The sequence below is a fragment of the Oncorhynchus tshawytscha genome, linkage group LG08 (assembly GCF_018296145.1).
Source record: "Oncorhynchus tshawytscha isolate Ot180627B linkage group LG08, Otsh_v2.0, whole genome shotgun sequence".
NCBI classification, from domain to species: domain Eukaryota; kingdom Metazoa; phylum Chordata; class Actinopteri; order Salmoniformes; family Salmonidae; genus Oncorhynchus; species Oncorhynchus tshawytscha.
Genome location: NC_056436.1, coordinates 12,502,143 through 12,516,167, shown reverse-complemented (window position 1 = coordinate 12,516,167; position 14,025 = coordinate 12,502,143). Strand labels below are relative to the sequence as shown.

Below are 14,025 nucleotides of genomic sequence, written 5' to 3'. Positions count from 1 at the left end.
GTAACTTCTTCTTTAAGAGGCTCCTCTGTCCTCCACTCGTTACCTGTATTAATGGCACCTGTTTGAACTTGTTATCAGTATGAAAGACACCTGTCCACAACCTCAAACAGTCACACTCCAAACTCCACTATGGCCAAGACCAAAGAGCTGTCAAAGGACACCAGAAACAAAATTGTAGACCTGCACCAGGCTGGGAAGACTGAATCTGCAATAGGTAAGCAGCTTGGTTTGAAGAAATCAACTGTGGGAGCAATTATTAGGAAATGGAAGACATACAAGACCACTGATAATCTCCCTCGATCTGGGGCTCCATGCAAGATCTCACCCCGTGGGGTCAAAATGATCACAAGAACGGTGAGCAAAAATCCCAGAACCACACGGGGGGACCTAGTGAATGCCCTGCAGAGAGCTCGGACCAAAGTAACAAAGCCTACCATCAGTAACACACTACGCCGCCAGGGACTCAAATCCTGCAGTGCCAGACGTGTCCCCCTGCTTAAGCCAGGACATGTCCAGGCCCGTCTGAAGTTTGCTAGAGAGCATTTGGATGATCCAGAAGAAGATTGGGAGAATGTCATATGGTCAGATGAAACCAAAATAGAACTTTTTGGTAAAAACTCAACTCGCTGTGTTTGGAGGACAAAGAATACTGAGTTGCATCCAAAGAACACCATACCTACTGTGAAGCATGGGGGTGGAAACATCATGCCTTGGGGCTGTTTTTCTGCAAAGGGACCAGGACAACTGATCCGTGTAAAGGAAAGAATGAATGGGGCCTTGTATCGTGAGATTTTGAGTGAAAACCTCCTTCCATCAGCAAGGGCATTGAAGATGAAACGTGGCTGGGTCTTTCAGCATGATCCCAAACACACCGCCCGGGCAACGAAGGAGTGGCTTCGTAAGAAGCATTTCAAGGTGGCCTAGCCAGTCTCCAGTCTCCAGATCTCAACCCCATAGAAAATCTTTGGAGGGAGTTGAAAGTCCGTGTTGCCCAGCAACAGCCCCAAAATATCACTGCTCTAGAGGAGATCTGCATGGAGGAATGGGCCAAAATACCAGCAACAGTGTGTGAAAACCTTGTGAAGACTTACAGAAAACGTTTGACCTCTGTCATTGCCAACAAAGGGTATATAATACCTTTTTTTTGACCAACTACTTATTTTCCACCATAATTTGCAAATAAATTCATAAAAATTCCTACAATGTGATTTTCTGGATTTTTTTCTGATTTTGTCTGTCATAGTTGAAGTGTACCTATGATGAAAATTACAGGCCTCTCTCATCTTTTTAAGTGGGAGAACTTGCACAATTGGTGGCTGACTAAATACTTTTTTGCCCCACTGTATTTATTTGGCGTACCCCCGACAGCATTGCGTGTACCCCTGGGGGTATGTGTACCCCAGTTTGGGAATACCTGATCTAGCCCATGTAGAGAATATGTGGGGACCCCTAGCCTGGTACTATGATAGTCACTGTGCTGGTCCGCAGTGCATATTTCAGAAAAGCAATTAGATTAATTTAGCACTTGATGTCTCCCTGTGAGAGAGTTTGTCACATGAACAATGTACCTTTACCATCCTGCAGGACTTCTTCAGGGAGAAGGGTCCTCAGTCTCTGTGTGAGAAGAAACTACAACTGATAGAGGAACTGTGTCAGAAGCTTCCAGACAGCAACCCAGCCCACCAGACCCTGGACAGCTCTAAGAAGGCCTACTCTGAGCTCTGGGAGGAGATAGATAGCACCCATCACAATCTGATGCAGCACCCTGATAAGTGGGAGGAGTTTAACACCAGGTAACAAGGCCTCACGAATGATACTGATTCAAGACTGTCACAATCATGATTTGTATCATTGTTAACATAACATATAATTTTGTTTTGTTTTCTTAGTCACTCACTATCCACATTGATGCACTGACTAATGACACACCACCAATCCTTTTTAACCTAATGAAAATTGAAATATTAGATGGCTATACAGTATGATCATACTTTCCCATGTTCATCCCAGGTTCTCCGAGTTGTCAGCCTGGCTTTCGTCTAAAGAGAGCCAACTCAGACTGCTCAGGGACAGAGCCAACGACCCCAGCAAGCACGGACAGGTCAAGGCCACCATCACAGTAAGTATGATGGGAATCCCTCATGCTCTGTGTGTTAGACAAGGCAGAGATTTCACAGACCTAGCCTCGTATCCATACTGTATGTCCTGAAGGCAGCTATCACTGATCTAGCCTCGTATCCATACTGTATGTCCTGAAGGCAGCTATCACTGACCTAGCCTCGTATCCATACTGTATGTCCTGAAGGCAGCTATCACTGACCTAGCCTCGTATCCATACTGTATGTCCTGAAGGCAGCTATCACTGACCTAGCCTCGTATCCATACTGTATGTCCTGAAGGCAGCTATCACTGACCTAGCCTCGTATCCATACTGTATGTCCTGAAGGCAGCTATCACTGACCTAGCCTCGTATCCATACTGTATGTCCTGAAGGCAGCTATCACTGACCTAGCCTCGTATCCATACTGTATGTCCTAAAGGCAGCTATCACTGACCTAGCCTCGTATCCATACTGTATGTCCTGAAGGCAGCTATCACTGACCTAGCCTCGTATCCATACTGTATGTCCTGAAGGCAGCTATCACTGACCTAGCCTCGTATCCATACTGTATGTCCTGAAGGCAGCTATCACTGACCTAGCCTCGTATCCATACTGTATGTCCTAAAGGCAGCTATCACTGACCTAGCCTCGTATCCATACTGTATGTCCTGAAGGCAGCTATCACTGACCTAGCCTCGTATCCATACTGTATGTCCTGAAGGCAGCTATCGTCGCTATACAGCATACATGTCATGGTTCTCCAGTAAATCACTGGGAGCAATATAGAGTTTATGTGCCATTGGTCTGCACCTTGTTAACCCACAGCTCTTACTTTATGGTGCATGGCAACAATAGAGTTGGCTTTAGTACATACAACATGGATTTGAGGCTATCACAGACTTAGGTAAGCTTGATAACCTATGCCGCTCCCCGCTCTCCCCTCTCCAGGAGCTGAGGAACGATGCAGAGCTGCAGGAGGGGAACCTGGGCTGGCTGAAGTCCCGGCTGGCTGTGCTCATAGAGATCTGCTCCGAGACGGATGCACAGAGTCAGGCTGGGGCAATCAATAAACTTTCCACCAACTTCAAGGGCCTCCTCTCCTATCTCACTGAGGTAAGGAAAGACTGGGACTGCAGCTGACACTGTGCTCCTCCCAAATATATTTGTGTGTTGTAGGAGAGGGTTGAGAGCAGAGCAGAAGACACATTTCCGATCAACATAATATGGTCAATCAAGATGATAAAAGTGTTTGAAATAAGCTCGCGAGCACTGAAGCATACTGTCATCCTTACCTGCTCACCAGGACACACAGTCAGAAGAATCACAGCATTAGATGGCTAGCCTGGGTGTCCGTCTTTTCTGTTCTCTTGTACCCACAATGCCACATTCCCTCTGTCTTTGGATTGTCAGTCCACTCTTAAGGGTGATGTTAGGATCGATGGTATGTCGTATCACTGAGTGAGGCCGTATCATTTTCCACTGTGTTGTCTCCTTGTCTGAAAAAGCCATTTGTTGTATACTAGTTGGTTTTTACAATAAAATATAGATTTATGAATCAATTGTCCTGCCAAGAGTTAAAGAACCGTTTTCATATTCAGTTGGTTCCAGTGTTAATCTACCTTGGTTTGAAAACGGTGGTGATAGCGTTTCCTTTTTCTCTATATTGTTTTTGAGAGTTGCTGAATATAATTTCTTTCCTCTGTGTTCTTGTCTCCCAGTCTGAGAAGGTGGTGCTGGCGGTGGGGGACTGTGTGCAGTTCAGGGAGGGGGTGCGTGGTGCACTGGATGAGCTGGTGCAGGGTCAGCAGGAGGTACACCTGGAGGTGACCAGGATACTGGACTCTGAGACCGTCAGGGAGGCCCAGCAATTGCTCCAGGTTCACCAGGTAAGTCGGACTGGAGTGGAACTGATTGGCATCTGACTGTAAGGCGCTACAGAGGGTAGTGCGTACGGCCCAGTACATCACTGGGGCCAAGCTTCCTGACATCCAGGACATATATACTAGGCTGTGTCAGAGGAAGGCCCAAACATTTTTCAAACACTCCAGTCACCCAAGTCATAGACTGCTCTCTCTGCTACCACAAGGCAAGCGATACCGGAGCTCCAAGTCTTGAACCTAAAGGCTCCTTAACAGTTTCTACCACCAAGCCATAAGACTGCTGAACAATTAATCAAATGGCCACCCGGACTATTTACATTGACCCCCCTTTGTTTTTACACTGCTGCTACTCGCTGTTTATTATCTATGTGTAGTCACTTTACAAATGACCTTGACTAACCTGTACCCCCGCACATTGACTCGGTACCGGTACCCCCCATATATAGCCTCGCTATTGTTATGTAATTTTATTGTTATTTTTTAAATTTTGATTAGATTGAACTATTCTCAAAGGTTCCTGCAATGTTAAATAATTGAGTTGAGGCAACAAACATTGATATGGAGCTTTATATTGTATTCATGAAAGAAAATTATGCTTTTTGTGGTTGTAAAATAAAAAATATATATATGTGTATAACGTCATAATGAACAGTCAAAAAGTAATACACTATATGATGTTTACAGCTTTTAAATGAGATCCAAACACCAAACACATTGATTGTCTCGTCTCTCCTGCCTGCAGGAACAACTGAAGCGTCTGCGTATGAAGAGGAAGGATGTGCGGCAGCAGATTGCTAGGGGCCGTCAGCTACAGGCTGAGGAGGGGCTGGGGGAGACCTTACAGCTGGACCTGCAGAGTCTGGAGACAACACTCAGCAATATGGACCACACCATGGACTCACAGGAGAAGGAGTTAGAGGTGAGCTCTCTCACCAGAATGTACTGTCTGGGGTTATTGGAATTCCTCTTGCTCTTGTTCCAGTGCTTTAGGGTCAGTTTACTAGACACAGATTAAGGTCAGTCCTGGACAAAAATGTATGTTAAATAAGATTCTGTATTTAAAATGGTTCATAGTCCAGGACTAGGCTTAATATGTGTCAGGGAAATCGGCCCATTAGCTGCTGCCTTTTGTTGTGGTCTTAGTAGGATGCGTTACAAAGCTGACCTGTCTAAGATGAAGATGTAACAGTACAGAACATATCAAGGTGTTGATCAATGTCCCCATGTGTTCCTCTGTGTATTGTCTGTGTACTCAATGTCCCCATGTGTCCCTCTGTGTATTGTCTGTGTACTGAATGTCCCCATGTGTTCCTCTGTGTACTGAATGTCCCCATGTGTTCCTCTGTGTATTGTCTGTGTACTGAATGTCCCCATGTGTTCCTCTGTGTATTGTCTGTGTACTCAATGTCCCCATGTGTTCCTCTGTGTATTGTCTGTGTACTCAATGTCCCCATGTGTCCCTCTGTGTATTGTCTGTGTACTGAATGTCCCCATGTGTTCCTCTGTGTACTGATTGTCCCCATGTGTTCCTCTGTGTATTGTCTGTGTACTGAATGTCCCCATGTGTTCCTCTGTGTATTGTCTGTGTACTGAATGTCCCCATGTGTTCCTCTGTGTATTGTCTGTGTACTCAATGTCCCCATGTGTTCCTCTGTGTATTGTCTGTGTACTCAATGTCCCCATGTGTCCCTCTGTGTATTGTCTGTGTACTGAATGTCCCCATGTGTTCCTCTGTGTACTGAATGTCCCCATGTGTTCCTCTGTGTATTGTCTGTGTACTGAATGTCCCCATGTGTTCCTCTGTGTACTGAATGTCCCCATGTGTTCCACTGTGTATTGTCTGTGTACTCAATGTCCCCATGTGTTCCTCTGTGTAGTGTCTGTGTACTCAATGTCCCCATGTGTTCCTCTGTGTATTGTCTGTGTACTCAATGTCCCCATGTGTTCCTCTGTGTATTGTCTGTGTACTCAATGTCCCCATGTGTTCCACTGTGTATTATCTGTGTACTGAATGTCCCCATGTGTTCCTCTGTGTATTATCTGTGTACTGAATGTCCCCATGTGTTCCTCTGTGTATTATCTGTGTACTGAATGTCCCTGTTTGTCCATCTGTACATGTGTTTATTATCTGTGATCAATTATCTGTGTTTGTCCCCAGGTGTCATGGTATTAATCTGTGTATTGAATGTCCCCATTTGTCCCCAGGTGACTCTGTCTTCGTGGCAGGAGTTTGACAGCCAGCAGAGGACAGTGCAGGAGTTTGTTACCAGGGCGCTCTCTGTCATGGACAGAGACCTGAACTTTAGCAGCCCAGAGAGCCTGGCTACTGAACTGGACCAGGCCAGGGTAAGTGAGAAGTGAATTTAGTGAACATGTTAGTGTGACAGTTGACACTTTTGAATGATAGTTGACATTTGGCAGGGCTGTTGGAATCAATCAATCAATCAATCAAATGTATTTATAAAGCCCTTTTTACCTCAGCCAATGTCACAAAGTGCTATACAGAAACCCAGCCTAAAACCCCAAACAGCAAGCAATGCAGATTAGAAGCACGGAATCCCATCCAGTGTTGGCAAATTAGCGTCTTTGTCTCTATATAGCGAGTTTTCAGGCCCCTCCGGTGACTTTATTGGTGAAAAATTCTTGCGGGTGCAGTGATCAGTGATCAATTCTCCCATCAAGTGTATATTTGGGTGATTTAGGCTCCTTATTGTGTCTTTATCTTTCAAGGTTTGCTATTCAGGCTAGATATTGAGATGTGAAATTAAGATTTTAAAACCTTTCAAGAATAATTCAACCTAGTCATATCACAAAGTGTCAGTAACATTCTGACTCTCACATTCTCCGTTGTCATAACAGGTGCTTTTAAAGCAGAGTGAAGCAGAAGCCTGCATGGTGAACACCCTGTTGAGGAAAGCAGCAGAGATCCAGCTTGGCCCAAAGAACACCACCTTGCTACTGGAGCAAGCCCGCTCCCTCAGCGAACAGCTGGACAAAGTGGAGGCTGGCCTCAAGAAAGAGTAAATACAACACCTCCTCTCTCCCTCCTTCTCCTCCTGCTCCTCCTCCTGCTCCGCTTCCTCCTCTTCCTCCTAGTCCAGAATGTAATCTGAGCCTTTATTCATAAAACGTCTCAGATTAGGAGTGTTGATCTAGGATCAGTTTTGCCTTTTAGATCATAATGAAAAACATTACATGGAGAGGGAGGACCTAATCCTAGATCAGCACTTCTACTCTCAGACACTTTATGAATATGGACTCGGAACTCTTTGTTGTGTTGTTTAGCTACCCAGTTTTGTGATAAACTCAATTAGTCACACTCTTTTCTAGCACCAAGGCTCTTGATGGGATGAAGAATCAGTGGACTCGGTTTGGGACAGAGTTTGAGGCCTTCTCCTCGTGGATCTCTGAGAAAGAGAAAGAAATGGACGCTCTAAAGAGTTCTGCTGCTCCACTTGGACAACAGATCAACACAGTAAAGGTACTGTCAGCCACCTCTGCATTTCCTTTATATGTTCTACCACATTTTCTCTAGACAGTATGCACAACATCTAGACAGTATGCACAACATCTAGACAGTATGCACAACATCTAGACAGTATGCACAACATCTAGACAGTATGCACAACATCTAGACAGTATGCACAACATCTAGACAGTATGCACAACATCTAGACAGTATGCACAACATCTAGACAGTATGCACAACATCTAGACAGTATGCACAACATCTAGACAGTATGCACAACATCTAGACAGTATGCACAACATGTTGATGATTTACACAATTTTCCATCTTTGACTCAAATCAGTGATCAAATCAAGGTTGCTCATTCCAACAGATCATTCATACCTTAATAACCTGAATGACTCAAACATTGAACCTTTAAACCATTAAAACTTGCATACAAAAATTATCTGACAAAAAAACCCAACAGTATTAGGTAGCCATCTTTATCCTCCTCCCTCCTGCCAGGCCGTGGGTGTGGAGCTGGGGGACAAGGCAGAGGTGTTATCCCAGCTAGAGGCCCACTCCCAAGCCCTGGCCCAGTTCATCTCCTCTGGGGAGGCAGCCCGTATCAAGGCTCGGCTCACCCAGATCGGCAGGTACTGACGTGTGGATGTTTTTACCTACCTTAGTTGAATGCCCTGACTGTAAACATGTACATGTAATAGAAATGTACATTTCTCTGGATAAGAGCATCTGCTAAATGACAGAAATGTTGATGTAATGTAAATGAATGTATTTACCGATGGTTTTAACTACATTTCTTTTTTTGCAGGGTTAATCATTAATTGCATTATATACTTCATGTTAAAGTTAGTCATAATACTGTATATTGAGGTCTTGTGCTGGACAATCCAGTTACTATGTGTTTTATCTATGCAAGGCTCTTTTGCTTGGTGCTACCAAAAGTTGCTGAGTGTTATCTTTTCATCTGCAGATACTGGGAGGAGCTCAGGGAGAGTGTGGAGCAGCTAGAAGGACTGCTGCAGGAGAGCTCCTCCACACAGCACCGCTTCAACACCAGCCTGGAAGAGGTACGTCTGAAATAAAGACTTTGGTTTATTCTCGAGTAACCTCGGGAGAACGAGTAGAATTACCACTAGCTATACGTCACTACTGGAACCAATGAAAATAACCCTTAGTAGTGTTAGAGGAAATGATGAATGTCAAAATCAATGATTGTCTGAATCATGTTATTTGAAGGCCAAAACAACACTTGGTGATCTCCATAAGAAACTGGACCATCCTGTCACTTCCTGTACCTCCTCGTCAGAGACCTACAAATGTCTCCAGAACCACATGGTATATCTTTCTCTCTGGTTTCGTCATTACGATGTATTGACAACTACTTATTTAATAACTTGCTTAGGCTACTTCATTTTCCTAATTTCATGTCAGACATAAGGCCACAATGGGTTCCTTCTACTGTTTCCTGTTCTTGGAGATACACATTTTAAACTTTAAGGTTGTACATTTACAATGTCTCCATGGCACGCTATCACGAATGAGGTTCTGACATTTTATTGACGATATTGTCTTGCTGTTTTTTCAATACTGTTGTCTTTATAGAGCTATATAGTACATAATAAATAGTCAGGGTTGTCAGGGAGTTACTGGTTACATGTTATTGGTTACATTGGTTACATGTAATCTGATTACAAAAAAAAAAAACTGTAACTGTAATCAGTTACATTATCAGCAAAACTATTGTAATCAGATTACATATAACTTAGAAAAATGAGTTGATTGCTTCTTGGATTGCTTTTAAATTCAGCAAAGATGTTTGTGAAAAATGCAATATGACACCATTCTGTTTTCTCAATGACATTCAATTTATAATTGAAAAAGGCACAAGTTTAAGTTTGTACCACCTGAGCAAGTCTGACCACAAGTCCAAGTCCAAATCAAATGTGTTCATGGATCCTTGTAGTCTTCTTCTAATGCCTCTTAAAGCAAAAGTAATCCAAAAGTAATCTGATTCCATTACTGGGTTTGGGTAATCTTGTATAAAGTGTTGTATTAGTCAAATGTATTTAATTCTGTGATTTATCACCCTAGGATGTGTCCCAGAGCTTGGAGAGCCTGAAGGCAGCCTTGCTGCCACTGTCTGCTGGGGCACGTAGACTCAGTGACAGGGAGCAGGCTGAGAGGGCCGTGGCAGCTCTACAGACCAGCTATGACCAGAGTCTAGGGCAGGCCAAAGAAAAACAGAACACACTGGAGAAAGTGCTGTCTCTATGGCAAAAGTAGGAAGGCTAGGCTGGAGGGAGACATTTTGGTCTGGTTTCCTGGGCACACATTATGCCTAGTGCTGGACTAAAGCATCTAAAGAACCTTGATCTAAAGTTATTTTTAGTCAAGGCTTAATGTGGATCCGGGAAACCGGCCCTTCAGCTGTGAAATATTGATGTAAAACATTTGTTTTTGAAGTGCCCGTCTTGTTCTTAAACTTGGATACTTTGTTTCAGGTATGAGAAGGATCGTTCTAGCTTTGTATCCTGCTTGGAGAGATGTGAGTCTACATCCAAACCTGAGAGCCATTGCCTGCCTGCAGATAAAACCAAGCTGGAGAGTGAGCTGCAGGACCTGCAGGTACAGTAAATTCTTCAATTTTCAATCCATGTTCCTGGACTGATGCTGCAGAGCTTCCATATGCATTTAGGGACAGTTTCCGAGACATAGATTAAGCCTGAAGATTCTCCATTGAAAGGGTTTTTATCAAGGCTTGCTGGCATAGATGCTCAACAAAAGTTTATCTTCTGTAGAACTTGCAGTCTGAGTTGGTGTCGCTGGAGCCCCTCCATGCTGGCCTGGTGGCCTCAGGGACATCCCTGTACCCCACTGCCCCAGAGGAGAAGGCAAGGCAGCTCAGTGATGACCTGGAGCAGCTGAAGAAGAGATGGAACTCCCAGAATGAACTCATCCCTCACAGGTCAGTCAGAAGATGGTGTGTGTGTCACACGATTCAGCAGTAACACATTGATTCAGTCAGGCTGCTTCCAACATTACTATACTATGTAGTGCACTGCTGTTGACCAGAGCTCACATACCTCATTCCAGTCTGACCCTCATTGTTGGCAAATGGATCCTGTACATCTTCCAAATAATTACGTCTTACTGGTACTGAAAGCACACAGCATTGTAGAGGTACAGTGGTGTGAAAAAGTATTGGAGCCCTTTCAGATTTTCTCTATGTTTGCATATTTTCAATACTGAATGTCATCAGATCTTTAACCAAAACCTAATATTAGATAAAGGGAACCTCAGTTTACAAAAAAAATAAAAATAATAGTTACTTATTTTATTAATTTAATTAACAAAGTTATGCAACACCCAATTCTCCCGTGTGAAAAAGCATGTGCCCCGTTACACTCAATAAGTGGTTATGCCACCTTCAGCTGCAATGGCTGCAACCAAATACTTCCTGTAGTTGTTGATCAGTCTCTCGCATCGCTGTTGAGGAATTTTGGCCCACTCTTGCATCCAGAACTGCTTTAACTCAGCGGGATTTGTGAGTTTTCAAGCATGAACTGCTCCTTTCAAATCCTGCCACAACATCTCAATCGGGATTAGGTATAGACTTTGAATAGGCCATTCCAAAACTTCAAATTGGTTGCTTTTTAGCCATTGTCATGTGGATTTGACTGTGTGTTTGGATCATTGTCTTGCTGCATGTCCCAGATGCACTTCAGCTTCCGCTCACAGACAGATGGCCTGACATTCTCCTGTAGAATTCTCCGATACAGAGCAGAATTCATGGTTCCTTCTATTAAGGCAAGTCGTCCAGGTCCTGAGGCAGCAAAACATCCCCAAACCATCACACTACCACAACCATACTTGACCGTTGTTATGATGTTCTTACTGTAGAATGCAATGTTTGGTTTTCACCAGGCATAATGGGACCCATCTCGTCCAAAAACGTGACTCAAGTTTGCCAAAAAGCACCTGGAAGCACTTGGATGATCATCAAGATTCTTGGAAGGATGTTTATGGACAGATGATTTAAAAGCATAACTTTTTGTAAAGGGGGCAAATACTTTTTCATGGCACTCACTGTATGTGATGTTCCTGTTATTTGTATACTGTACAGAATCAAGGAGCTCCAGAGCCAGCTGTTCCAGGTGGAGCAGTTTGACCAGTCCTTGTTGAAGTTCTCTCAGTGGTCTGAGAACCTCCTCTCCACCCTCCACTCAACCTCCCTGGTCAACATCACTGACCTGCAGCCTGCTGTGGCCCAAGTCAAGGTATGAACCATGGTCAACTGGTCAATCATGTTTTTTTGTCTGACTGTTCTACTACAAGAAATTCATTTTTATTTGTATTCCTCTTCATCCCCCTCCTCTTCCTCCTCTTGCTCCTGCTCGTCACCCTCTGTACCCTGTATGGTCTGCTGTAGGAAACACTAGCAGCTCTTCAGAAGCAGAGTGGTGTGAGGGAGAGCTTGGAGCTCCAGACAGAGGGGCTGTGTGCCTCGTGTGAACCCCAGGATGCTCAGCTCCTCCAGGGGAGACAGGTCAACAGCCTACAGCCCTACCTGGAGGTCCAGCAGCTGGCTGAGCTCCGGCTGGACTGCCTGGGGAAGCTGGAGGCCTTCTTGGAGGTAAGAAAAAGGTCCAACAACAGGTGTGTCGAACTCATTCCATGGCGGGTTTCTTTTTTTAAGACCTAGAGAACCAGCTGAGGGAGTTCTTTACTGATTAGTGATCTTAATTCATCAATCAAGTACAAGTAATGAGTGAATACCTGCAGACACTTGGCCCCCCATTGTATGAGTTTGACACATATGACACCTACAACATAACCGGATCATTTTCATAACCATTTTCATAACTATTATCCTAACCATTTTCATAACCATTTTCATAACTATTATCCTAACCATTTTCATAACCATTTTCAAAACCTGGGTTAAGTTTAGGGTTAAAGGTTTGGGAGAGTCATTAAAAAGTGGTTAAATCTGCTTAACATGTCAGAGCCCAAAATAAAAACATCTGTGTTATGTCTCCTCCCTTACAGACCCACGGTGCGGCTGTGGGGGTACTACGAGGCTTGAGGCATACGGTGGAGAGTTCAGGGAGCTGGGACCATGGTCGGGTGGAGGAACTACAGAGAGAACTGGAGGCCATCGTCCCAGACATCAGCAGTCTGGAGATCCTGGCAGCCGGCCTGGACAGCAGCCTCTGTAAAGGTATTTATATTGTTTATTTCATATCTATTGTTTATTATATGTATGTTTTCCTCTGAAGCACATTGTGTTACTACCTTGCCTCGAAATGTGCTTTACAAATACAATTTGATTTGATTTGATTGAAGGCCACCTCCACATGGTGAGCGGTGTGGATGGGTCTGGGTCCCGGACGTCGTGCCGGGTGCTTGCTGATGGTCTCCGCGGCGAGCTGGACACAGTGAGGAATCTGCTTGGGACCAAGCAGAGCGAGGCAGAGGCCCTGGGAGCGCTATGGAGCTCCTTCAGACAGAGGAAGGAACAGCTGTTGAAAAACGTGGAGGACATCAAGGAGAAGGCGGACCACCAGAGCCTGCGAGAACCCAGCCCACTCGCCCTGCAGCAGAGGTAGCTAAGGATTCTGGCCAGTGTGCTTGGTGGTTTCAATCATGAGTTCAATTTTCACATTATCTCTGGATGAATTGTGAATAGCTGGCTGTAACACAATCTTTTCTTCTTTGGTGTCCAGGCTGCGGTTCTTTAACCAGCTGGAGGATGAGCTCCAGTCTCAAGAACACGAGGAGCAGTGGCTCAGGGACAAGGGTCAGCAACTAGCCCAGAGAGATGCAGAGCTGGCCGGGGAGGTTCTCAGGGAGATCAGCCTCTTGGAAACCACCTGGGAGGATACCAAGAGACTCATAACTGACAGGTAGGGTTCTGTCTTCAGCATCAAATGTTGAAGACCCAATTATCTTGTATAGTTGCTTATATCACAATCTAAACTCATCACACACATGTAAATAGTAGCAAACTTGTGTAGATATTTATTTATATACTGGATTCTTGACATAGCTGACTGTGCTATATCTACTGCTGTACACATCATCCTTAGTATTTCTTGTGTACGTATGTATAGATTGCATTTTTATACTGCTACAGTGCTATTTGGGTTGTTTTGGATCCCGCCATTCTTGAATTTATTTATTCATTTTTTACATTGAATTGTTTGACATTTGACAGCATTGTTAGCAGCTAGTAACATAAGCATTTCGCTGCACAGCTATAACACCTGCTAAACTGTGTACACGATCAATACCATTTTATTTGATCTAACGTACTGTAGCTCATGCAAGAGAGTATATGAACACTTTAACAATTCAAATCCAGAAGCACAATTTCACCCCACAATTTAGTCATTTGAAGAGATGTGTGTTGTCAGGCAGGAGCAGTGCAGTGTTCTGGTGGAGCTGATGAGAGAATACCATAACCTGAGGACATCCATAGCCGCCACCATGGAGAACACTGAGGCTGACATCGGCTCAGCTCTGAAAGACCACGAGGAGACCAAAAAATTGCTGGCTAAGGTTAGAAT

The 14,025-nt window shown here is 44.2% G+C and overlaps 1 protein-coding gene across 5 annotated transcripts in view; it reads left to right on the top strand.

Moving 5' to 3' along the window:
* Nucleotides 1-14,025, top strand: part of LOC112255798 (nesprin-1) — a 171,557-nt gene that overhangs the window by 54,827 nt on the left and 102,705 nt on the right. For all 5 annotated transcript variants that reach the window (XM_042325231.1, XM_042325233.1, XM_042325232.1 and 2 more), the window contains exons 24-43: nucleotides 1,585-1,793; nucleotides 2,011-2,119; nucleotides 3,050-3,214; nucleotides 3,820-3,987; nucleotides 4,724-4,900; nucleotides 6,187-6,327; nucleotides 6,841-7,001; nucleotides 7,312-7,462; nucleotides 7,958-8,088; nucleotides 8,427-8,523; nucleotides 8,693-8,791; nucleotides 9,548-9,735; nucleotides 9,958-10,081; nucleotides 10,255-10,421; nucleotides 11,580-11,733; nucleotides 11,886-12,089; nucleotides 12,506-12,677; nucleotides 12,803-13,061; nucleotides 13,183-13,362; nucleotides 13,873-14,017. In XM_042325231.1, the coding sequence (XP_042181165.1) occupies nucleotides 1,585-1,793; nucleotides 2,011-2,119; nucleotides 3,050-3,214; nucleotides 3,820-3,987; nucleotides 4,724-4,900; nucleotides 6,187-6,327; nucleotides 6,841-7,001; nucleotides 7,312-7,462; nucleotides 7,958-8,088; nucleotides 8,427-8,523; nucleotides 8,693-8,791; nucleotides 9,548-9,735; nucleotides 9,958-10,081; nucleotides 10,255-10,421; nucleotides 11,580-11,733; nucleotides 11,886-12,089; nucleotides 12,506-12,677; nucleotides 12,803-13,061; nucleotides 13,183-13,362; nucleotides 13,873-14,017 (3,201 nt within the window). The remainder of the gene's footprint in view (nucleotides 1-1,584; nucleotides 1,794-2,010; nucleotides 2,120-3,049; nucleotides 3,215-3,819; nucleotides 3,988-4,723; nucleotides 4,901-6,186; nucleotides 6,328-6,840; nucleotides 7,002-7,311; nucleotides 7,463-7,957; nucleotides 8,089-8,426; nucleotides 8,524-8,692; nucleotides 8,792-9,547; nucleotides 9,736-9,957; nucleotides 10,082-10,254; nucleotides 10,422-11,579; nucleotides 11,734-11,885; nucleotides 12,090-12,505; nucleotides 12,678-12,802; nucleotides 13,062-13,182; nucleotides 13,363-13,872; nucleotides 14,018-14,025) is intronic.